Consider the following 24,394-nt stretch of genomic DNA (forward strand, 5'->3'; position numbering starts at 1 on the left):
CGAAAAAATGTTTTGTAAAAAAATAATAAATAAAATATAAATAAACACACAAAAATATAATTATAGACTAATATAATCTTTTAAATATTATCCAAATTAAAAGTATTACATCAACCACTATTATAATCTTATCCAAATACAAACACAAAAGTCAAATAACAAAAAAAATAAATAATCAATCACAAACCAATCAATTATTCGCCATCTTTATATTACATGCCAAATTGCTCATCTTCCATTCAATTCTCAATCTCAGGTATTGCATTAGAAACCCAAAAAAACATTTAATGAAGTAACAAAGGAGCTCTGTCCAGTGAGTGTCCTCTTTTTAATTTATAGCTACCTGTAAATTGATATACCTCAATTCCATTCTCTTTCTAATAACAAGAAGTCAAGAACAATTAATTAAGCTCAACATCATGAACAATTTAGCAAATTAAGATCAACAACATGAATAATTTATCAAATCAACATTAATAACATGAACAATTTATCAAATTAAGAACAGCAAACCATAACAAGAACAATTTATAAAATTAACAAATTATCAAAAGGTCAAGAACAACATAACAACTTAACAATCTAAAATTTAAAAGTTAAGAATAGCATTAAAACATTAATTTATCAAATTAACAAGTTAATAAGATCAATTAGAACTGAAAATCAAAATAACAAGAACAACTAAAGCTTTAAAATATAGCAAACCAACAAGAAAACAAGAACTGGAACAATATACTAATCATTAAAAACAAAGCTGGAGCGCGGGGGAACAGAGCTTCTCGTTATGGGTTTTCTTAACATTCCACAAACTCATCTAAGAAAAACATAACATCTAAGGAAGCATATCTAAGACAGCTTCTCGTTCCTTCCTTGTGGACACCTGCATCAAGCTTAGAACTAAGGAATTGATGTGAAGAATATTGAATTACCTTTGTTCGTATTACTAATAGTGTTCAGTATTACATTGAATAACCTTTTGTCTAGTTCCTTCCCTGTGCACCTATATCAAAATAAAAAATAACAAACCACAAATACAATTTATCAAATTAATAAGTTATTAAAATGTCAAAACCAGCACAATCTAACAATTATAGTTTACAAAATCAAGAACAGTCCCTAGAACAACAATTTATCAAAGTAACAAATTAGAAAGATCAAGAGCATAACAAAATAAGTTAATATAGCAATCCAACAACCAAATAAGAACTAAAACTACAACCTACTAATTAAAAGAACCACTAACTAAAACATGATCTGCAACGTTCATCCAGTAATTGTTCTGCACAATTATCTCCAATTTAACCAAATGCCCAACTAAGTGATTAAGCATAAAAAAAAACTAAGCAAGATCTTGAATGAATAAACTAAATCATACTAATCTTACAAAGCAAAGGAGGAAAGGGACATCTCTGAATCTGAACAACAAATGAACAAAAAAGGCAAGAAACTAACCATTACTTTTGGTATGAGACTCTGAGAAGTGAGCAATGAGCAGAGTATGAAGGAGAAAGAGCAAGAACGCCGGTGATGAGAAGGTGAGGGTGACGGTCGACTAGGCAATGAGCACAACGACCCACGACGTGTGACGGACAACGGGCTACCAGGAGAATATACAGGCGGAGGCACCGATTGTTTAGCGCTGAGTCGAGCCTTGCAACGGTGGGGGAGACTGTAACCTAGGGTTGAGAGTTGAGAGAGGAAGGACTGAGGATTGGGGGAATGGCTTGGAGGAGAGTGGCTGGAGATGACAGTTGCGACGGTGGGTTGGCACGGCAGTGGCTGGACGGAGCAAGTGACAAAGTGATGAGGAGCTCGAAGGCTAAATGTTGCTGCGGGTAGTGTGTGTGTGTGAGTGAAGTGAGTGCTCAAGGACGGGAGAAGAGGATTAGGTTTTGGTGGAAAATCTGAAAACCGGCCGGGTCCTGGTTCGGTTCGACTGGCCAGTTCCTGGCCGGTTCGGCGGTTTGATAACGGTTTTGAAAAAGGACGGTTATGATTTCTATCTGAACCGAAAACCTCACCGGTTCACGATTCGAACCGGTTTTCAGAACCTTGGTTATAACAGTAGATCATGATAAACTCAGAAATTTGTCGATTTACAAGTCGACAAAATCGAGAAGAATGGAAATGCATCGCGAAAATAACCTAAGTTACAGAAGCTCAATAAAACAAAAATTGAGTAGAAGGAATACAAAAAGATATAAGAAAATCCATCAAAAATCAAAGGCAGATGCTGTCCCAAGTCTTTGAAAAATTCAAAATAACTTAGACAAAAGACAGCCAGCCAAGATAAAAGATTTTAAAGCAAAAAGATCAAAAGGCTTTTTTTTTTAACCTAAAGCATGCACACACCAAAGATATCCTAAACCCTTATCCAAAAAAGGGTATTTTTAAGCAAAATTTTGTTTACGGCCACAAAGGGCCAAGAAATGTCAGGAGCAAACCGCCATAACAAACAAACAGAATATTAAATTATTTAAAAAATAAGGGGCCCACAGGCCGGGCCCCAATGGCCAAAGCTCAAATAGAAGGAAGATCAACACCACCAGAAGAAAGATCAGCAGGGAGAGAAGTCGGAGCAGCAGTAGAGGAGGACGGAGCAGTTTTTTCAGGAGCTTGAGCAGGAACTTCTGAAGAACTCGGCAGGTATCCATCTTGACGCTCCTCACGAGGAGGAGATTCTATTATCTTCTGCCCGCGAGTCTTCAAGTCGGAGTCAGTCTCAGGTCGGGGAGGGTAGACAATGGCCCCATCAACTACAATCTTGTCGGGGTCAAGAGGAGAAAGATCCAGGTCAAGGGCAATAACCCCGAATTGCTCCTTAAAGACCCTCTAGGCCTCCTCTGCACCCTCAACCACCGAATCTTCCAGGTCTTGGAAAGCCTCCCGACATTCGGACAGCCCCTTCTTCAAATCAAGATTCTTCCCATAAACCCTAATATAATTCTTCTCTGCCTTCTTCTTAAGGCCCTCCGCCATGGCACACTGGCCCATCAACCTCTTGTCCCTCTCCTAAAGACGATCCTTTTCCTCCTTCAGCTCGGCGACCTCCTCCTTAAGCTCTTCCTTTTGATAAAGGAAGATCCTTCCCTCTAGCTCCTCAACCTTTTGGGTGGAACCCAAAGAACTAAGGGGAGTCTTCTCCAAAATATCAAGAAGTTTGGTACATACTCCATCCGCACGGACACTCCCCTGGACCAGAATATTGAGATGGTTTCGAATGGAAACATCATCCATATTTATTCGAGTATGAGGATAAATGTGATTCTGAACGAATTGGGGGGTATTAAACTTAGCCTCCTCATCAAGAGAAGAGCCAGACTCTGAAGTCTTATGCTTCTTCTTTTCTGGTTCAGAAAAAGATCGGGGCAGAGGAAAAGGAAGAGAAGAAGCAGAAGAAGAGGATATCATAATAGGATGAGAAGAGGTCCCCAAGTTGCGAGGAGGAGGGGGAAAAGGAAGAGGAAGAGTGCCAGCAGCCCTAGCAGCGTCAACTCGGTCCCGAGACCTCTTCTTGGCATTTTGGACCTTCTGGTAGGAAGAACTAGAATTCTTCTTCACCATATCTATAAAAAGGAAAAAAAATAAAAGAATCAGTCTGCAAATCAAAAACAAAGATCTCAAAGTCGGAAGCAAAAAAAAACAAGTCGGGAATTATTGAAAATCAACAACGAATCTACCAATTTGGGTCCGAACGAAGCTCGGAGACCCTTGAAGGAACTTCTTTGTGTCCAGATAAGGGGCTCTTCCCCAAACCTCTCGGAAGAACCCCACAACAGCCGCCTCAGCCTCATCCAGGTCATCCAGGCCATACTTCTCCACAGGAGAGGCCTCTAACCAATAAAGGGGAAACCAAGGAGAAGAATTTTGGTCCAGAAAAAAGGGGTGGTGACCTTCTACGCCTTGAACTTTAAAGAAGAAGTTTTTAAAGTCATGAAAAGATTCATCAAAAAGGTTGAAAATTCTCCGACCTTGAATGGCCCGGAAAGATACCCACTGTTGTTTATTATTTTGCCCACTAAAGGGCTTGGTCATATGAAAAAGAAAGAAGAAAATCTTCAAAGAAGTCAGAAAATCTAATTCTTGACTAACAAGTTGATAAATTTTCATGAAACCCCAAAAATTGGGGTGAAGCTAGGTGGGAGCAACACGACAATGAGACAACACAGCTATTTCAAAGTCATAAAATGGCAGAAGAACCCCCAAACGGGTAAACAAACAATTGTACATAAAAAAGAAAGGAGGGTCAGCGTCAGTAGCTTTCCCAAAGCAAACCCGGTCTTCACGACCCGGGGCAATCAACTCATACTTAGGCTCATCATCATCAGAGCCACAGATTCTATGGTGGGTGCGGAGGTCAGTAATATAATCTATGTCTACTAGAGGTTCCTCCCCAAGAACAGTAACATCAACCCACTAAAAAACGGGAGAAGTCATCTTTTCCGAGTAAAAAGAAATAGGAGAAAGGGCAACGAGACCTACAAAAGAAAATGGAAAAAGATAAAAAATAGGGTCTCTAAAAGTCCCAAAGCAGAGTCAGTAGACCTATCAACAGACTCACTACAGATGCGCAAAAAACTCCTCTAAATATGCAAGATAAAGCATTTAAATAAAAAGGAGAGAGAAAAGGCTAACCTTTGTTAATAAGCGCGGAAGGAAGCAGAAACAGCGACACCAATGCACTCTAAGAAGGAAGAAGCTTTCTTTCAGAACAGAGTGTGTAGGCGAAAAGTTTTTCAGAAAGAAAATAAAGAAAGAGAGGAAAAAGCATTTATAAACACGTTAGGGGCATAATGGTAAATCGACGCGATCATTAAAGAAACGCACCGTTACCAATGTAACTGCTACCCCACGTGTAGATGCGAAAAGCCCTAACAGGCGCGACGTTTGATTAGACGCGACTGTTGGAAATATTTTGAATCACGTCGGTTAAAAAGCCACGTTGGTTCCCATTTCACGTCGGCTACAAGCCCGAGTTAAAATACTTGAATCCAACTCTTAAGGAAAAGAGATTGTACTCGAGTAGGGACACTGTTCATACCCTGGCCCAACACTAAGGTCCAGGACTAAGTAAAAGGCCCAATCCAAAGGTTGGTCCTCACTCAACACCAACCTTCTCTCAAGAAGTCGGATCCAACTACGACTTGCTTTAAGGAAGTTGGGGGTGAAGATTAGCTAGCAGATAACCCTATTCAAATAAATAACTGCCCCTAAAATCACTCAACGCACTTCCAAAAGTCATATCTCAACTTCCCTAAGATAGAGGTACGGTTATCCTCCTTAAAAGGTGGAACTACTCCAACGGTGGTTATTGGTTCACCACTATAAATACCCTGACACCCCTCAGGTATCTCTAAGTTCCAATACTATCTAAAACTTGCTTAGACCCTTGCTGACTTAGGCCTCAGAGTGTCTTTGCAGGTACCACCCCTCAGTCACTCATACATACAAATCGGACGGAAACTCTCAGATGCTAACCCAGTCGAAGGCTTCCTCCTTCAAATGATTGGGCCAACCCAACAAGTCCAACCACTATTCTCCGATTACCCATCGCAACAAAATTTTTTTCTCTTTAATTAATATTTTAAATTTTAATAACAAAAAAAATATTAATCCTCTAATATTATTTCTCATCTTTTATTCAATATTATAATTCATATTCATAATGCGCAGTTGTCTCACATATAAAGTGTGCTAGCAATAACAAAGCAATAAAGATGTAGTAAAGATATCACAAGATGAAGATCATAAAGTCGTCTTCTTTATTTATGATAATATTATATAATTAAGGTAACTAAGTCCAAGGTTAGAAGAGGTTCTTATCCAATTCAGTTTTATGCTCTGATTGTTTGAGTTTGAAAATTGGTCAAATCCAAAAAAATCGGTGTGATCAAATTAGGAATATGTATTTGCTATGGTGTCTAAAAAGTATTGTCTAATTACTAAAATAGGTAAAATAATTAATTTTAAATTTAAAAGTATAAAAGTTAAAAAATTTTAAATATTTTAAAGTTACTATAAAAAATAATTTAGGCAAAAGTTAGACACCAAACAAAAGATACCATAGAATTGGCTTTAGAAATATTAGGGTTATTCAGCAGCTTAATAATTATTAGACCAAATCACTTGTCATTAAATGTAACTTTCTTTTAAATATATAACATATATGAAACTAAATTAATTTTTTAAAAATTATTTTATTAATTATAATTTAAATAGTACAATTCTGACCTATTAATTAAACTAGTGACTCAATGATTCAATATCTTAATCAGATTAATTATTGGTTCAAATTTGATAATTATATATTTTGAAAGAAGAACAATTATGTTTTATATTCTAAAATCATAGAATATCCGTAATTTATTTAGTATATAATCCAAAACGGAGTATAGTTTTGTCCATACTCTATAATAATATTTGTTTTAGAGACTAAAGTTAAAGTTAAAATTTAAGGATTGAGACTTACTATTATATTTGATATTGCGATACAAAATTTTAATATTTTTAATACTTTCAAAAAGTGAGAATAAAAAAGGCTTAAATTTTTTGAAAACTAAAACTTTAATAATATTTTTTGCAAAAATACTCTCATTTAGCTTTTTAAATTTTAAATTTATCATTCATTCTTTATGTTTATCTTAAATCAAATATATTATTTAAACATAATTCAATCCAATAATATATTTTATACCAAACATAATATATTTCAATTTTTATCATTCAATCTTTATCTTTCTCTTTTTTTTTTTTTTTTTTTTGGTCAAGTGGATTGGACAGCCTTTCTCTCTCTTCCAAATACATCTTATATGTTGGTGCGGATTCTGGAGGTGTTACAGTTGGACCGAGTATGAGCATGGGCCCAATAGAACGCAGTTTAAACGGGTCGGATATGTTTTAAAAGTAAAATGCAAGTCCAAAAAAATGTGTGACAGTAAAATGGACGTAGTTTAAATGGGCTATAAATGGGTTTTCGAATTTGATCACTTTTAATTGCCTCTGACCAAAAAATAAAAAAATCTTATGCTTGCCATTAACAATGCTATGACAATGGGTGATAGCTTTTTCTCTCGGAAGGAGAGCTGATTTCTCTAGATAGCTAGAGCAACTACTTCGACAGGAAGCTTGTTTATCTTCGGTAGTGGAGCTCTGTTAAAGGAAGAAGGAGAAAATCATAACATCAGCAACCAAAACAATCACAAATTTCTGAGTCTAGTTTTTCAGTTTAGCTAGTTAACATTTTAAACTCATGGCAGCATTGGGTGGAGAAGTTCTTCACCTTGATGGAGACCAGGCTGTCGAGGAACAGCAGATCAGGAAGAAGTTGGTTGGAAGAATTTTGACAGAGAAGAATGTAAACAGGGTCACTGTGGAAAAATCAATCAAGAGAATGTGGGGAGAGCCTCAGGGTTTGATTATCTCAAGCATGGGCACAAACACATATTTGTTCAACTTCAAGCATGAAGAAGATGCCATAAGAATTCATGGAGAAGGGCCATGGAGGGTGGACGGACATATGCTTAGCTTGCAATGGTGGAGGCCAGAGCTTTCATTTGAAGAGGTAAGTTATAACTCCATCGCTTTCTGGGTCCAAGTTCATGCCTTGCCCTTGGAAAAGTTGAATAAAAGTAGTGCTGAAAGGATAGGAACTTCTCTGGGAAAACTATTAGAAGCAGAAGATCCTTACGTTGACGGAAATTTGCTTAGAAACTTTTTGAGAGTTAGAGTAGAAGTGAATGCGTTGGAGCAATTGAAAACAGGATTTTGGTACAAGAGAAATGATGGCAGCTATTCTTGGGCTTCATTCAAATATGAAAGGTTATATGATTATTGCTATAATTGTGGAAGGATAGGTCATGATAAGAGAAGCTGCAAAGAGGAGAAGGCAATGGCTATTGATAACTCAAACTTACCAAGATATGGGCCAGATCTTTCAGCTCTGGGACTCCGGTCGATTTCTTCATTGGCTGAAAAAGCTGGAATCAGGCAAGACGGCAACGGAACTAAAATTTCAGAGTCAAATTTATGGGTGGCGCGTGGAAAAAACACACAGAATAGAGAGTGGGATTCGGAAGGAGGAAGAGAAGGCAGTCCTATCCAAGAGCAGGCAAATACTGTAGAAGCTGGTGGCACAGGAGCAGACCTACAGGTAACTAGAAGGTTCCAACAACAGATGGAGATAGAAGAAATGAACCGGAAAAAAGATACACAATATCTTGGAAATAGTGCTGGTCAGAACGTTGGGAAAGAAACAAAAAAAGATAAAAGAATTGTTGGAATAACATTAGAAGAGGGGGAGGGTGAGAAAGTAATTTATGAGAAGGGGACTGGGTCAGCTTTAAAAGGTCATTTCCATAATTTGAAACTAAAAGAGAAAGGAGTTGAGCCCATGCAAGTAACCCACAAGCAAAATAAAGTTAGAGAGATAAAAGAAATGGAGAATGCTGAAAGGGAAGCAAGTGAATCAAAGAAGCCTAGTAATAGTCCAGAGGAAAGAAAATATTGGGCCAGCAGTACATCCAAGCCCATTGGCATTAACTTCATAACAGAAATTGGGCTAACTAAAGGGGAACAAAATATATCAACAATGATAGGGATAAGAAGAAAAGAGGTGGAATTTTTTAAGAGGGCCATGGAAGGAGACAAACAGGATAAGAAAGAAAAGAATGAATTAGGAAAAAGAGTGCAGGGGGAGAATGACCTTGACCAAAGACATTTATGGTGGAATTATAGGGAACAAGCAAAGACAGTTAGTAATTATCTACAGGCAGGACAACAAATTTACAGCTCAGATGATGGAGACCTATACATCGTGGAATTAGCAAATGAAGAGGATGAGAAAGATGAAGTAGCAAAACAAACGGAATCTATAGCAGAAACTTGGGAGACAGAGTTGGCTAGCCACATTAACAAGAGTCTGAAATTAAAAAGAAGAAGGGATGATGAAATACCAATGATGATTGAAGGTGCTGAGAATGAAGAAGAGGACGCAGAAAGTGCTGGTCTACACTTGCGAGGAAGGAAAAAGTGCAGAAAAGAGGCAATATATGAGGAACAGGAAGGGCAAGTGATGCAGATCGAAGAGGAAATAGGGAAGATTTTAATGGCTGGGGAGGCGGGCCTTAACATGCCCCCAACTCAGCCATGAGTATTGTAAGTTGGAACTGTCGCGGGCTGGCGGCTCCCGCGACAGTTTCGGAACTTATAAATATATGTAAAAAAATAAAGCCAGCCATAGTATTCCTCATAGAGACCAGGGCAAAAGAAAAAAATGTTAGCAGAATCAAAAGAAGGTTACATTTTGAAAACATGTTTTGTGTAGAACCCCGGGGTTTGTCCGGTGGTCTATCCTTGTTTTGGAATGAAAAATATGATGTTGAGGTTTACTTTTGGAATGATAATCTTATTAAAGCCTATGTTGATGATAGAAAAGGTAACAGATGGATTGGTAATTTTGTGTATGGTTGCCCAAATTATAAGCAAAGAAGAAAACAGTGGAGAAATATCACTGCCACCACTACCAATGTAGGGGAGGCGCAGCTGTACATAGGCGATTTTAATGATGTTTTGAGTCAAGAAGAGAAGATCGGTATGCATCCAAAACCTCAGGCACATGTGAGAGAATTTAGAAATTTTGTGGATGCTAATTTTTTGATAGACTTAGATTTAAAAGGCAGCAGGTTTACTTGGTTTAGTAACCCAAGAAATGGGTTTGTAACCAGAGAAAGAATAGATCGAGCCATGGCTAATTGGGAGTGGTGGAGTTTAAACCAACATGCTTCCCTTTCAGCCTTACCGGCTGTGAGTTCAGACCACTGTCCATTGGTGCTGAAGCTGGAGCAGAATATTAGAATTCAAAAAGCATTCAAATTTGAGGCATATTGGACAGATCACAAGGAGTGCAAAGAAATTGTTAAAAAGGGATGGAACAGAGGGGGGGAGACAGATAGTGAAGGAGCTGGAGTAGGATTGAGGATAAAAAATTGCAAGGAAGAATTAAAAAAATGGAGTAGAAGCACCTTTAAGAGAGCGGATAGAGAAATACAGAGCAAGAAAGAAGAATTGAGCAGATTGCAGAATTCTGAGTTCACAGCGGATCAGCAAGAAAGGATACAAGCCTTAAAGGAAAGTATTACGCTCTTATGGAGACAAGAGGAGAAATTTTGGGGACAAAGATCAAGGCTAAAATGGCTACAATGGGGCGACAAGAATACTGCTTTCTTTCATGCAACAACCATTCAAAGGCGAAACAAAAACAAAATAGAGAAGCTTAAGAACACAGCAGGACAGTGGGTATGTGGGAACAAGGAACTCATGTCTCTGATTGAAAATCATTTTTCAAATCTATTCTCTTCAACAAAGAGGCTGAATTGGGAAGATTGCATCAACAAAATTCCAAGGAAAGTCACAGAAGAGATGAACCAGAACCTGCTACAAGAAGTCACAGAAAAGGAAGTAAAAGATGCAGTTTTCAGCATGGGAGGCCTAAAAGCACCTGGTCCGGACGGACTAAATGGCTTATTTTATCAAGAACATTGGGAAATCATAAGCAAGGAAGTTTATGGTGCAGTCAAAGAATTTTTTAATGAAGGGAGTTTACCTCAGGAATTTGGGGAAACAGTGGTGGTTCTCATTCCTAAAACTAAAAATCCAGAATGCTTAAATCAACTTAGGCCTATCAGCTGTTGCAATTTTATTTATAAAATCATTGCAAAAGTGATGGTGATGAGACTCAAGAGTATACTAGAAGACATAATATCTCCAACGCAAAGTGCATTTGTGAGCGGCAGACTAATTCAAGATAATGTTATTATAGTACAAGAGGTTTATCATAGTTTAAATAACAGAAAAAATGGAGGATCACAAAATGTGGCCATAAAATTGGATATGAATAAGGCCTATGATCGACTAGAATGGGATTTTCTTGAAAAGGTTCTAAGAGCATTCGGGTTTCATGAAATATGGGTTAAGCGCTTGATGGCTTGTGTTAAGAGCATCCACTATCGATTCAAGATTAACGGGGAGCTTTCCAAAAAGATAATACCACAGAGAGGATTAAGGCAGGGCGATCCATTGTCACCGTACTTGTTTATTATCGCAGCTGAGGTTCTTACAATACTTATGAATGAAGCACAAGATAAAAAGCTCATATCAGGATTTAAAATAGCTTCCACTGCACCAACACTTACTCATTTATTATTTGCTGACGACTGCATAATCTTGGCTGAGGCATGTGAAGAAGAGATTTTCCAAATCATTTCAATCTTAAACAAGTATACAGAGGCGTCGGGACAAAGAATAAATTTGGAGAAATCGGGAATCACTTTTGGATCTCAAGTCCCAATACAAACTAGAGTCAATATTGAAGAGATTTTAGGAATGACTACGTGGGACTCGCCAGGGAAATATTTAGGATTGCCGGCATATTGGGGAAGATCAACGGCCGGAGTACTTACATGGATCGAAGAAAAAGTTTTAAACAAGCTAGAAGGGTGGAAGGAAAAGCTTCTCAGTCAGGCAGGTAAAGAAATTTTAATTAAAGCAGTCATACAGGCCATACCAGCATATGCAATGAATGTGATTAAGCTCCCAAAATATTTCTGTCAAAGACTTAGTTCAAAAATTGCTAAGTTTTGGTGGGCGTCGTCGGGAAAAGAACGAGGCATCCACTGGAAGAAATGGAGCTCAATAACCAAGAGTAAGAGAGATGGAGGGCTAGGATTCAAAGATTTAGAGTGCCAGAATGTGGCCCATTTAGCTAAACAAGCATGGAGAGCTATGAAAAATCCAAATGCAATCTGGGTTCAAGTCCTTAAGGCTGTCTATTTTCCTAATAGCAACTTTTGGGATGCCAAAATTCAGAGAAACGCGTCATGGTTATGGAAGAGTATTTTAATAGGAAGAGAGCTTCTCAAAAGGAAGGGTAAATGGAGTATAGGAAGCGGATCTCAAGTCAATATTTGGAGAGATAGATGGATATCGGGAGAAATCAGATCTGAAATTACTGAAAATCCAAACATTCAAAAAGTGGAGGAAATTATAACAGAAGGAACAGGGTGGAATGTATCAAAAATCAAAGACCTCTTCCCACCGGAAGTATGTGAGCAGATTCTTAAAACTCCCATAAGCATAGTAAGAAAGGAAGATTCATTATTTTGGCCCTTCAGAGAGGATGGCAACTATAGCATAAAAACAGGGTATCAAGTAGCAAAATTGGAGACACTGGAAGGTTTGAGCGAGAATCCATCTACAAGCACTGATAACCGGGAACTCTGGAAGGAAATTTGGAATATGAATGTTCCGTCGAAAATCAGGATGTTTTTGTGGAAGGCAGCTCAAAACATTATTCCAGTAAACTCTAATTTATACAAAAGAAGGCTGCGGGACAACCCAATATGTTCAATTTGCAAAAAGGAGGAAGAAACGGTGGAGCATGCGGTGTTGCTTTGTGAATGGACTAGGGGAACTTGGTTTGGTGCACAATGTCATTGCATACCCACCAAATACACAGTAACATCATTCGGTAATTGGTTGATAGACAATATTTTGAAAATCAAAAGGAGTGGAGGGGATGACCACGAAGACAGAATTAGTAGAATTGGATTTCTATCTTGGGAAATATGGAAAGCGAGAAATAAGGCAGTATTCGAGGAACAACAAACAAATCCCAAAAGCACTATCATAAGAGCTAAATTAATGGAAAGAACTCACAGAGAAGCAATAAAACAGGACAAGACAGTAACTAAAGAGTTCAAAAAAAGAAGCACTCAACAAGCAAAATGGAGACCTCCTCCTGCAAATTGGCTTAAAGCTAATGTTGATGCCGCCTTTGACAAGAAAACTGGAGATGGGGCAATTGCTGTAGTATTCAGGAATGATAAAGGGGAATTAGAGCTGGGATTCTCCGGAAGAATTAAAGCTCACTCTAGTTTAGCAGCAGAGGCAAATGCAATTAGACAAGCACTTATAATAGTGGAAAATCTGGGAATGGGAAGAACGCTTATTGAATCAGACAACCAGCAATTAATTCAGGCAATAAAATCTCAAGGTTCAATAGGAGAAATTGAAGCAATTCTGCAAGATATTCAAATTCTAAGAAACCGATTGCTAGACAGTGGGTTTACCTGGATTCCTAGGAATGGAAATCGTCTGGCTCATATAATTGCTCAGCTAACAAACTTGAACAAACTGCATGCGTCGTGGTGTATATATCCTACACAAGAAATTGCGGAAATATTAAGAAAAGATAAATTCAGAATATCTTGATAATTCAGAAAAGATAGGGTCAGTAGAGGTAAGATAACGAGGTTACCAATAGAGGATATAGGAGAAGAACCTGAAAAATCATGGGTTCAGGCAGTGACTCAACCTCTGGGGCGAAGCTTCTTGCGGAGGTGATGCCAACAGAGAGACCTGATGTGGACTTCATGAACCAAACCACGCCTTGATTCCAGACAAGATCAATCGGAAAGTGGAAGAAACCAGGATCTTAGCTTGGATGCCATGGAAGCTTATCTCTTGCTGTTGCAATTCAACGCCTTGAGAGGGAAAAGATCAGTTTGGGGTTTGGGTTTGGGCGGGTTGGATTATGGGTTTGGGTAGGGTTTATGGGCTTAGCCCAAGACCAAAAAAAAAAAAAAAAAAAAAAACAATGCTATGACAATGAGAAAACTTTTGATGTAGCTGGCCATGGCTTGAAGTTGATAGTGAACACTAAAATACAAATGATCTAAGAGTTCTTTATGCTTAAAGGTCTATATATATATATATATATATATATATATATATATATTTTTTTTTTTCTCTTGATTACATGGTACAATGGATGACGTTAAGCGCATTTGAAGGCGCATTTTTATATTTTGAAAAACTTGAAGAGTCATCATAACTTTTAAGTATTTTAGGATTTTGTATTTGAAAATTAAAAAATATTTTATTAATATTAAAAACCAACTACTAAATAAATCACCATATATTTATCAAAATAATTAAATCTAACCAAATAAGATAATTAAACTTTTCAATAATATAATCAAATTATTTGATAAACACTAAATATATATTTTATACGATAATTAATTAATAACTAATCTTTTTTCTCAAATTGTTTAAAAGAGTAAATATTTATTTCTAACTATGAAAGATTCAAGTGCTAATAAATTTACTTATAAAAAATCAAAATTAATGCTGTACTCATAAAATATAGATTTCAGTTGATAAAACTAACTAAAACTTAAAAAAATATTTAAAATTCTTAAATTATCCCTTTTTTATTTACCAAATTTGATTTTACAACCTCTCTTTCTTTTTCTCTTTCACTACTTCCCTCACCTTTAATTTTAATATTTGACAATTTTAGTTTTATCGTCTTCCATCAACTCGCTCACCATTTTTTTACTAAAAAAACGCGCCATAACGAATTAAAATAAATTGTCTTAATCACTAAAGTATTTAAAAAATTTTAAAGTGTACAGATTCTTTGCACAAAATATCAATAAACTAAAATACTATTTATTTTATTTTTTCATGAATAAATTTATTAGCGTTTAAATCTTTCGTAATTAGAAATAGTTTAAAATTAAATTGAATTTGTGAGCAGAAAGCTATATGCATATGAGTTAGTTGAAAAAAGAGGAGGGATGCATGGCAAATGCATGTGCAAAATTTGAAGTGCATCTGAGGTGGTATGCAATCATTGATTCACTTCACGGCAAGCGTGGCAGGCAACTTGGAGCATAAAGTGGACTTTATCCAAAACAGCCAAAATAAAAAGGTAACAACCCTTTAATTATTTATTCTTATATGATCTTATCTTAAAAATAATTACAATTCAATCATTCATCCATTCCTAGTATTATTATTACTCTTATTAATTTGCTGTTTTATTTATCATGAATAATTATAATAAATATAAAATTAATTAAGATGATAAATACTTTTTATTTTAAATATATACTGTGAAGGATATTTGTTAAAAAAATTGTATAATTTTTTTTCTCAATTTCTATTATATACTAGACTATTATAATATAATTATGCTAAGTAAACATAAAAGTTAGTTGTTATACAAAAATATGTATTTGGTGTTCATAAAACAATTTGATAATTTTGGATTATAATATGTTTAATTATATTGATAACTGATTAATTATTAAAAATATTATTATTATTTCTAAATCTTCAGCCGTTTATATTTTCTATTGAAATCAATAAAATCTTTTATGCGGTAGTAATTAATTAATTTTAGGATATGAATTGCCTTAAGAATATAAATAGTTGCTAACAATATAAAAGATATATATATATATATATATATATTTTTTTTTGATTGATAAAAAATATTTAATTAAAAAATTATTTTATTTTATTTTGTTACAATACCGAAGACTAATTCACTGTAGAGCTTAAATGATACTATATATATATATATATATTTTTTAAAAAAATTTCGCAGTTTATTAATTGAGTTCTATCATTTAGATTTAAAAATGATTGAAAAGTGTTAGAGTAAAAGAAATCTAAAAATACTTTATAAAAAAAACTAATTCTCCACATACAAGTGTTTTTTTATATAAGTCATTTATATTAACGCGCTTTGAATCGTTACTGCACGTTTTTACTGCACCTTCTTTTTCTTGCTGCACATTCTTCTTCCTCTTCTTCTTCTTTTCTTTCGTTTCTTGCCTTATCTTTCTTCTTTTTCATTTACGTATTTTTCTCTTTGTTTTCTTTCTTTGTTATTTTCAATTTCTAATTGTTTTTTGACATCAAGCTCTGAAATCGTTTTTGAAGAAGAAGAAGTAGCAGAAGATGAGGAGGAGAAATAGAAAGAGTTATAGATTATGCATAAGGTGTACTTCAACAAATTTTGGGTGTATTTCTTAAATCCTTTGGGTGTAGTTTTGTAATCATTTGGGTGTATTTCTGTAATTTTTTGGGTGTATTTCTATAATTGTTTGGGTGAATTCCTGTAACCGCTTAGGTGTATTTCTGTAATCGTTTGTGTGTATTTCTGTAATCGTTTGGGTGTATTTTTGAAGTTCCATTATCTTCAAATTTGGCAACAAACTCGTTTTCATGGAGGAAGAAAAAGAGTCGTTCATAATACATGGTGAGTAGTGCGCTTTATAAACAAGAAGTGGTTAAATAACGTGCGTTTATTTACACTTGAATATAAGAGTGTAATGCGTGTGTTTTATTGGACTTGTATCAACTTGTAAGACTTGTAAGCTAAAAAAACTTATATGTGTAGTAGGCCTTTTAGACAATATTTGATACCAATGATTGCTTTATCGATTTATCAGAAAATTTCTAATTTATTTGATATACAAAGTTTTACATAAATTATACTTTTTAATATCAATTTTTTTATACATCTAAAACTTAAATACAAACGTCTCTGTTCTAAATTTCGAATTAACCATAAATAGGCGATGATAAGACATTTCATCATTAGTTTATTAGAGCTTAAGTACTGTGTAATAGTGTAATACAAATGCGTTGATTTGATTTGATTTGGTTTCGATAAGGGTATGGTTTTGATTGTTTAATAGAACAAAAAAAGTGGATCAGATCATGAGAGAGAAGATTCAAGATTGTCACTGATCAAATTTCAACACATATATATAGACCCACACAGTTTTATTTGACTCTTTTTTTGTGACTGAGAACTGAAGTTTGTTTTTGCGGCCAAAAGCAGATTGAAGAAGAAGAAAAAGCATTGCAGCTTCTGGGAGAAAGAAAGAAGATAAAGGTGATTACTTCTTTATTTTCATACGCTTCGTTGCTCCTACAAATCATGATAACAACAATCAAAATTCTTTAAAAGATTTAATCTTGGTTGGGTACGGAAAAAATTGGAAAAGTATAAAGCAAAAGGGGTAGATAAAAATCCTTTCTTTTTCTTTTTTCGGTGTGTTTATTCCTCAATTCCTTTTCCCTGTTTCCTCTCTCTTCATATTGTATTAGGTAGCATCATATGTCAGATATTAATGGGGCACTGCAGATTCCAGTGGTGTTTCCAAGTTGGTGTTTGTGGCTTTTTCAAACCCCAGTTGTCCTATTTGTATTGATGGGACCAATTTTGAGTGACCCATTCTAAACATCTCTTTGGGGATATTTCAGGATAACCATCAATGTCATCATCTAATCATCTAATATGATTATTTTCAAGATTTTACACTCATAAGTGAATTTCAAGTTTAGGGCTTTTCCTCCTCTTAAACCCTATTGATTTTTTTTGGATTTTACTTTTTTTTTTCCTTTATTCAGGTAGATTCTCTTTTTATCTGGTCTAATTGAGTTGATTATTAATTTTAATGTATTTCCTTTTCTTTTTTTTTTTCCTTCCTATTTTGATTAGGACCATTAAAACTTTCCATGTTTTGGAGTATGGAGGATTGAGGATTCTGTTTTTTTTTTTTTAAAAAAAAAAAATTAGCTTTTGTACTTATTCTTTTCCTTTAACACTTTATTCTTTCAGGTGATTACATGCTAATCAGTAATCACTCTGAATAATACATACCTATGTAATCTCATTCACCTACTGAACCTACAGTTGTTTTACTCTGGAGGTATGTTAAGCTGTACTTCATAGGTGTTTGATCAAAGGATTTTGAGATTAGGCATCTTTAAAGAGATTGAATGTGTCTAAGGTGAAGTATGGCCCATTTAAACCAATTTTTTTTTTCATCACTGTTTTATTCATACCCATGTATTTCTTCTTCTAAGAATTCAACCTTAGCTATGTCAGTGATGTTGTTTTGGCCTTTGTTTCTTATGTTCTAGTTGAAAACTTTGAACTTTTTGAGTGTTGAATGCTGTCTCTTATATATCACAAGAATAGGAAAACAAAGATTTGAGGATGCTGAATGTCTGTTATGTGAAAAAAGAGTTTTGTAACAGTTATACTCTCACAGTTATGGTTTGAAAGAATTATCTTTTTTTGTGGTCCTATGCTGTTAAACCTGTTCCTATCAATAGGGCAATTGGATAAATTGAATTTTTTTTTCCTTTATGGAATGGGGAAATTGGCAAATATTGAATGTTATTGTTATCCATTACAGTCTTCTCGGTTTTTCTAGTTTGTTTGTGTCTGAGAGGTCCCTGTCCTCTATTATAAGTTTATAACTCTACAACCCTAATTACCTTCACATCAATTTCTGATTTTTTTCCCCCTTTTTCATTATTATTATTATTATTTTCCACTTGCTTTAAAACACCATATATTTCATCTATGTATTTATTATTCTTGTCACTAGTCAGATTTTTCTCGTGTTCTAACTTTACTCTTTCCTGCCTTTTCTTTCATCAATAGGGTAAGCAATTCACAAAATCTTGGAGCAAAATCACCCTTGAAATTCACATACATCAAGAGAGTATTGGGGGTTTTTATTGGTTTTGAACACTGTCAGATTCCTGGCATTTTCTGTTGGCTCTGGTTCAGAACTTTACAGTGTAGGCCAACATGTATGGTCCAATAATTTAGCAATTGATAGAACAAGCCAAAGTGTTTGTGGCATTTAACATGTGTTGACCTAGATTTGTGGAGCTGTTAGATACAGACCTTTACTCTCCTTTGTGAATCTAACAAAACCAGATGGCTGGTGATGAAGTAGGTAGTAGCTCTGAGTGGAGCTTTGAGCAGGATAAAGCATTTGAGAATGCCTTGGGTACTTACCCTGAGGACGATCTGGATCGATGGGAGAAGATTGCTGCCGATGTAACTGGGAAGACTTTGGAAGAGGTTAAACAACACTATGAGCTTCTGGTTGATGATGTCAACTTAATTGAATCTGGGCGTGTGACTCTACCGGCTTATAATTCTACTTCAGAAGGCTCAACAGGCAATGCTAGTGATGAAGGAGCTGGCAAGAAGGGTGGCCAACCTTGGAATTCAAACAGCGAGTCTAATAATGGATCTAAGGCTTCAAGATCAGATCAGGAACGGCGCAAGGGTATTGCTTGGACAGAAGATGAACACAGGTCAGTTTATTGTTTACTTAAGTATTTAGAGAACCTGGGTACGGTTATATATGGCTGTAGTAAACTTCATAAGGTAGTTTATCTATCTTAATTTGCTACCATTTCATCTCAATTTTGTTGTGTTAAACCATATCATTTTGGAGCTTTATCTGATTGTAGTCTCCATATCCTGCTCAATCTTTGTGAGTGTCATGACAGCTTAGAAGTTCTTTTCCACCATAACAAATTGTTTCTTCTAATCTTGTGAGTTTAGTTTCCATTTACTCTTAATTGTTGAGCCAATTTGTAGTGCTCCTTTGGCAGGGTTGCCATTGCTCTGGTTATAATTGATTTCCAGTAGGTTGAAATCAACAGCACTTTGATTATTAATTATTTTCGAAGAGTAATTTCTTCTGATGTGTTTTGAGGTATTTGTTAGAGTACTTCTTTGACAGGTCATTTCTTTATTTGCTTCTGGGTTGGCTCAATTAATAGGGTTGAACAACCTCCAATTTTAATCCTATCCCTGGATTCATTCTTCGGTAAAAAAAAAGTAACGATTAATCATTCTCACACTCTTAGATGTCAAAAGCACTCTGAAATTAATAACGGAGACTAGTTTCTTGCATCATTTAGTGAATTAGCATGTAGGCTATTGGGTGGCTGGAGTGAGTCAAGTGATATGTGTGTGTATCATAAGCATGGTTACTTTGCCTACACATGAGTGAAATGTAGTTCAATCTTAGTACAAAATCTTAAGTAGACATGGAATTGTCAAAGAATAGTGTATGTAATTAATGGATCGTTGAAATTTCTCAACTTGGATCTCTAACTCTCATTAAGGCATGCTTTGTGGGGATAGAAGATGTAGGTTACTGTTATGTTTTCTTGTTCTACATGTTTCGCATATTGTCTTTTGTTTTCGAAATATGGGCACATCTTGGATGCTATGGACTTTTTAGCTTTCATCAGAATCAGGACTGTGGATTTCATTCTATAAGGAGGAACAGTTTTGTAACATTCTCATGAAGCAAGAAATTCTATTCCAGCCTTAGTATGGTACAACCAAAATTAGGTTTCATGCTTAAAACTTACATATTTGCTGATCAATGAAATGTTTCCGTATCAAATTTCTGTTATCCGGTTTATGGTTTATGAGTTGTGGCTCAATAATAAAGTACTGTCACCCACAACCCAGCATCTTTTACAACCTAGATAGCAGATTCTGCAGCTGAGGTTAAGAAATTTTGCTTGTATTGAGCCTTGAGGATTTTAAGTTCTAACAGCAAAACCAAATGATCTTTAAGATAGTGATATGATAGCCTCATTAGTCATCAGTACTTTGTTCCAAAACCAATCCTTAGAGGAAAATACTGACATATATTAGGGAGACATTAATTGAAGTTTATATATGCCAATGCCGAAGTTACATTCTTGGGGGCATAAACCAAAAATTATTTGGGTGTAGAAACCAGACGGAAATATCGAATACGTGTAGGGACCATAAAGTGGGTCATCAGACTAAATCCAAAATCTAATAGCTAAGTTGGTTGTGTTGTCATTCTTCTGCTTACTAAATTGCTAATGAGGCTGCATCCCCTCCTTCAGAGAAATTCATTTTCTCACTTCTATAATGTCATTGGGTTCTCATATTCTTCAAAATTGTGATGGATTGTTCCGGTTCTATTCAAGCTGCAATTGATCTCAAGAGTAGTATCCTATCATTCCTCTTATTCATGTTTTGGTTGCTGATTTTCATTTAGTATTTTGGGTATGGTCATATGCTTTCTTCCAGATGCTAACATTCGCTTGTCTAATCTTTATTCTTTGAACATCTTCAATTTTGGTTGAACAGGTTATTTCTTCTTGGATTGGAGAAGTATGGAAAGGGTGACTGGCGAAGTATATCGAGGAATTTTGTGGTGACAAGAACTCCTACACAAGTAGCAAGCCACGCCCAAAAATATTTCATTCGTTTGAACTCGATGAACAAAGATCGAAGGCGATCAAGCATACACGATATCACCAGTGTGAACAATGGAGACGTGTCGGCACCTCAAGGACCAATCACCGGTCAAACGAATGGTTCAGCTGGAAATTCCACGGGAAAGTCACCAAAACAAGGCCCTCCAACCCCAACCGGTCCTCCAACTGTAGGACTGTTTGGTGCTCCGACCATTGGACAACCGATAGGAGGAGGACCCCTTGTGTCTGCAGTTGGCACGCCAGTGAATGCACACATGGCTTATGGTGTCCGAGCTCCAGTTCCCGGGGCTCCGATGAACATGGGTGCTGTGGCATACCCCATGCCCCCAACATCTCATAGGTGATGTGCTGTTGTGAGGCCTAATGTACAGAAAAACAGCAAATAGATATGGCTTCTGAATTTTATTGTTCTTTTCATTTGACAATTATTTGAAATAAGCAACACCATGGATGAAGCAATTTAATGTTATCTGTTTTGGAAGCAGTTGACAGCATAGAAGTAGAGTGGTTTCATAGACAATTTTAGCTTATTATTTTTAGTCATAATCATAATATATATTAAAATTGTGGATATGTCTTGTATTTCGGTAAGGTGTATAAGTTGCCAGTTGCCACATAATGTTCTTGATCAAACTTACATTTCATTCATTGAATTAAATTTATAGATTACAGTGGATGAATGAGATGTGAGTCAGACAATGTATTTCACTTGTAATATGTTGTAACGCTTATACTTATAGTACATAATATAAGAAGATCCCCATCAATCACGCTATAAATTATTGTCCTCTTGGCATCATCAACACCTTCAGTCTTCTGTCACTCATTGTAGATAATTATGTAGTATCACATCAATAATTTAATTATTTTTTATATCCACTGCTTAAATAATCATATCAAATAACTAATTGAAAAAAAGGACCTTCGCCTCCTAAAATTATTTTGTAAAATGAGCCAACCATCTGTGCACCCTACCCGTCAGTATCCAATCATAGGATGCAGGTTGAACTTCAACTTTATCCGATCAATCTGCACCCTATATATGTAAATATTATATACTTATATAAAAATATGTTTCAAGTGGATATTGAACTAAAGACCTCTCATTAAATACAAAAGATCCTTAGTTATTAAAAGAAAATCATTAATTGATAATTTAATACTTTTTTTTTTATATAAAAGTCAATTCTATTTTAAATTATCATCAAGTTATATAATAATGTTGTATTTTTTTTATAATCCGCGGGTAAGGTTAAATGCCCGCGAGTTAAGTACGGTAGAATTAGGGTTGGAATATTCTCAACTCAAAATAGAGTAGGATTGAGTTTATATACAAATCTCAACCCACAAATAAGGTTAGAGTTAACTTCAAATTATACCCTATCCTATCTATTGTCACTCCTTGAACCATCGTACCATCACCCTGAAGAATCTCAATGCATTTACCCTTGGGAATATGGTTACAAAATTCCTAATGCTTTTATTTTAGATTGAGTAAGGTTAGACTTCATTCTTAAATTAGATTTATAATTTATTGGCATAATCCTAGTCTATAATCTATCATATATTTATAAGTGATAGATACAAAATTACAAATAAATATTATTTTTGATCTCTAACTAGGTGGATTTCATGGTGTCTTTTATTGTTGTGCTTAAATTGCCTAACTTGCTTTTATAAGTAAAAAATAAAATATATAAAATAAAAATAAAATATTTAAAATTTATTAAATATTATTTCTTTGCCTTTTTTAGTAAATTAGGTAACATGACTTAGGCACCATAGCATTCACCCTCTAACTATATATTCAAAAGACAAATTTATTATTCACAATTAAAAAAAATTTAAATTAGTCCCTATCTTTTTTAATGGACTTTTTTTATTAGTTGATTATAGTTCAGTGCATTATTAGTTAATTATCTAACAAAATTGAAAAAAAAAAAAAAGGGACAGAACCATCTCATGGTTATGTGAATAGATAGGTAGAAACATGGTTATGTAAATAGATGGATAGATAGAAATTTAGGTGCAGCCGACTTCAGGTGAAGTTGATAACTGAGAGCGTTAGATGATTTAATTGATTTGATTAAATTTTCATTTAACATCTCTCAACTATCAACTTCACATTAAGTTGACTGCACCTGAGTTTTCACCGAATAGATATTGTATTAGATATTGTCTCGTATTACATTTCATTCCGTTCATCTGCATAATTATTCTTGACAATTCTATTAGATGAATGAAATGTAAATCAACGCAGTATTTCACACGCATATATGATATATGTAAATGCAACATTATTCTTACATGAACACATCACATTATTGTTGCATAAAACCCATTAACAATTTATGCTTCTAGAAGATAGTCATCAACCTCTGGGAAGATCTTGGTTGCAAATTCTTTGATAAAAATAGGTTCAGGAACCTCTTGGCTAACCGTTTCATAATCACACACCCATTTCACAATGCTTCCATTATCATCCCCTTTGGTGTTACACTAATATATCCCTTGTAACTTTTCAGGTACTTAAGAAGGTCACCATCAATCACACTATAAATCAATGTCCTCTTTTCATCATCAACATCTTCAATCCTTTCTGTTTGTGTGTTCACAAGTTCATGGCCTCGAGAGAGAGAGAGGGACAAAAAAAAAAAAGAAGAAAATTATTGATGAAAAATACAAATAACATAATGTCTTAGTCTTAACTATTACATGCTTATGGATACTCATTCATTCTAATTTATTGCTTATTTTGATTAATACTTGTCTAGAAAAGGTAGTGTCTATATATATATGGTTCCAATGCTCTTGAGCCTCCTATATTTCATTGACATGTAACAACAACAATAATAATAAGGTTTAATTACTCTGTTGGTCCCTATAGTTTTGCAAAATTTTCAATTAGGTCCCTATACTTTTTTTCCTTTTAATTGGGTCCCTGCACCTATTTTTTTTTCAATTAGGTCCCTACCGTGACCAAACAGTTAGATTTAACAAAATATTCCGTTCCTAAATTAAAGATTCTGTAACTTTATGTGAAATCCCTAACTCGCGTTGCACTCATATTTTCTGAAAGGTTTAATTACTCTGTTGGTTTCTATAGTTTCGCAAAATTTTCAATTAGGTCCCTATACTTTTTTTTCCTTTTAATTGGGTCTCTGTACCTATTTTTTTCAATTAGGTCCCTATTGACGGTAAACGTTACAAAAACGTTAAGAATGAGTGATTTGACCATTATAACCCTTGCTTACCCCTTACAAATGAACGAAACTCAGTAGGATTCTGAGTTGTAACTCTCTTCTCTTTGCCTCTTCCTTAAACTTCTCCTCCTCCGTTTTCATCCCTTACCCTTACTATGTCAATACTCATGGATCAGAGTCAGTTATCTTCAGGAGTTTGTAGTTTCAGAACCCTCGTCAAGAAGAGACATCTTTGTTTTTGT

General features: G+C 35.1%; 1 protein-coding gene across 4 annotated transcripts; it reads left to right on the forward strand.

Moving 5' to 3' along the window:
* The first annotated feature begins 16,422 nt into the window (after nucleotides 1-16,422).
* LOC107631454 (transcription factor SRM1) lies at nucleotides 16,423-21,728 on the forward strand. 4 transcript variants are annotated; one of them, XM_016334902.3, is made up of 3 exons: nucleotides 16,423-16,753; nucleotides 18,317-18,984; nucleotides 20,819-21,728. In XM_016334902.3, the coding sequence occupies exons 2-3, from the start codon at nucleotides 18,599-18,601 to the stop codon at nucleotides 21,291-21,293; spliced, it is 861 nt and encodes a 286-aa protein (XP_016190388.1). In that variant the 5' UTR covers nucleotides 16,423-16,753; nucleotides 18,317-18,598; the 3' UTR covers nucleotides 21,294-21,728. The 4 variants fall into 4 exon arrangements, with proteins under 4 accessions (XP_016190388.1, XP_016190389.1, XP_020975321.1 ...); XM_016334903.3 differs by lacking the exon at nucleotides 16,423-16,753 and adding an exon at nucleotides 16,778-17,654; XM_021119662.2 differs by lacking the exon at nucleotides 16,423-16,753 and adding an exon at nucleotides 16,859-17,271.
* The last annotated feature ends 2,666 nt before the right edge of the window (nucleotides 21,729-24,394 follow it).

Source organism: Arachis ipaensis, chromosome B3, assembly GCF_059453495.1.
Source record: "Arachis ipaensis isolate K30076 ecotype BB chromosome B3, ASM5945349v1, whole genome shotgun sequence".
Classification (NCBI taxonomy): Eukaryota; Viridiplantae; Streptophyta; class Magnoliopsida; order Fabales; family Fabaceae; genus Arachis; species Arachis ipaensis.

Excerpts from the sequence above, each read along its gene's own strand:
- LOC107631454 (XM_016334902.3), top strand. The coding sequence starts at position 18,599 with ATGGCTGGTGATGAAGTAGGTAGTAGCTCTGAGTGGAGCTTTGAGCAG. Across the intron at positions 18,985-20,818 it reads TGGACAGAAGATGAACACAG|GTTATTTCTTCTTGGATTGG; the intron begins GTCAGTTTATTG and ends TTGGTTGAACAG.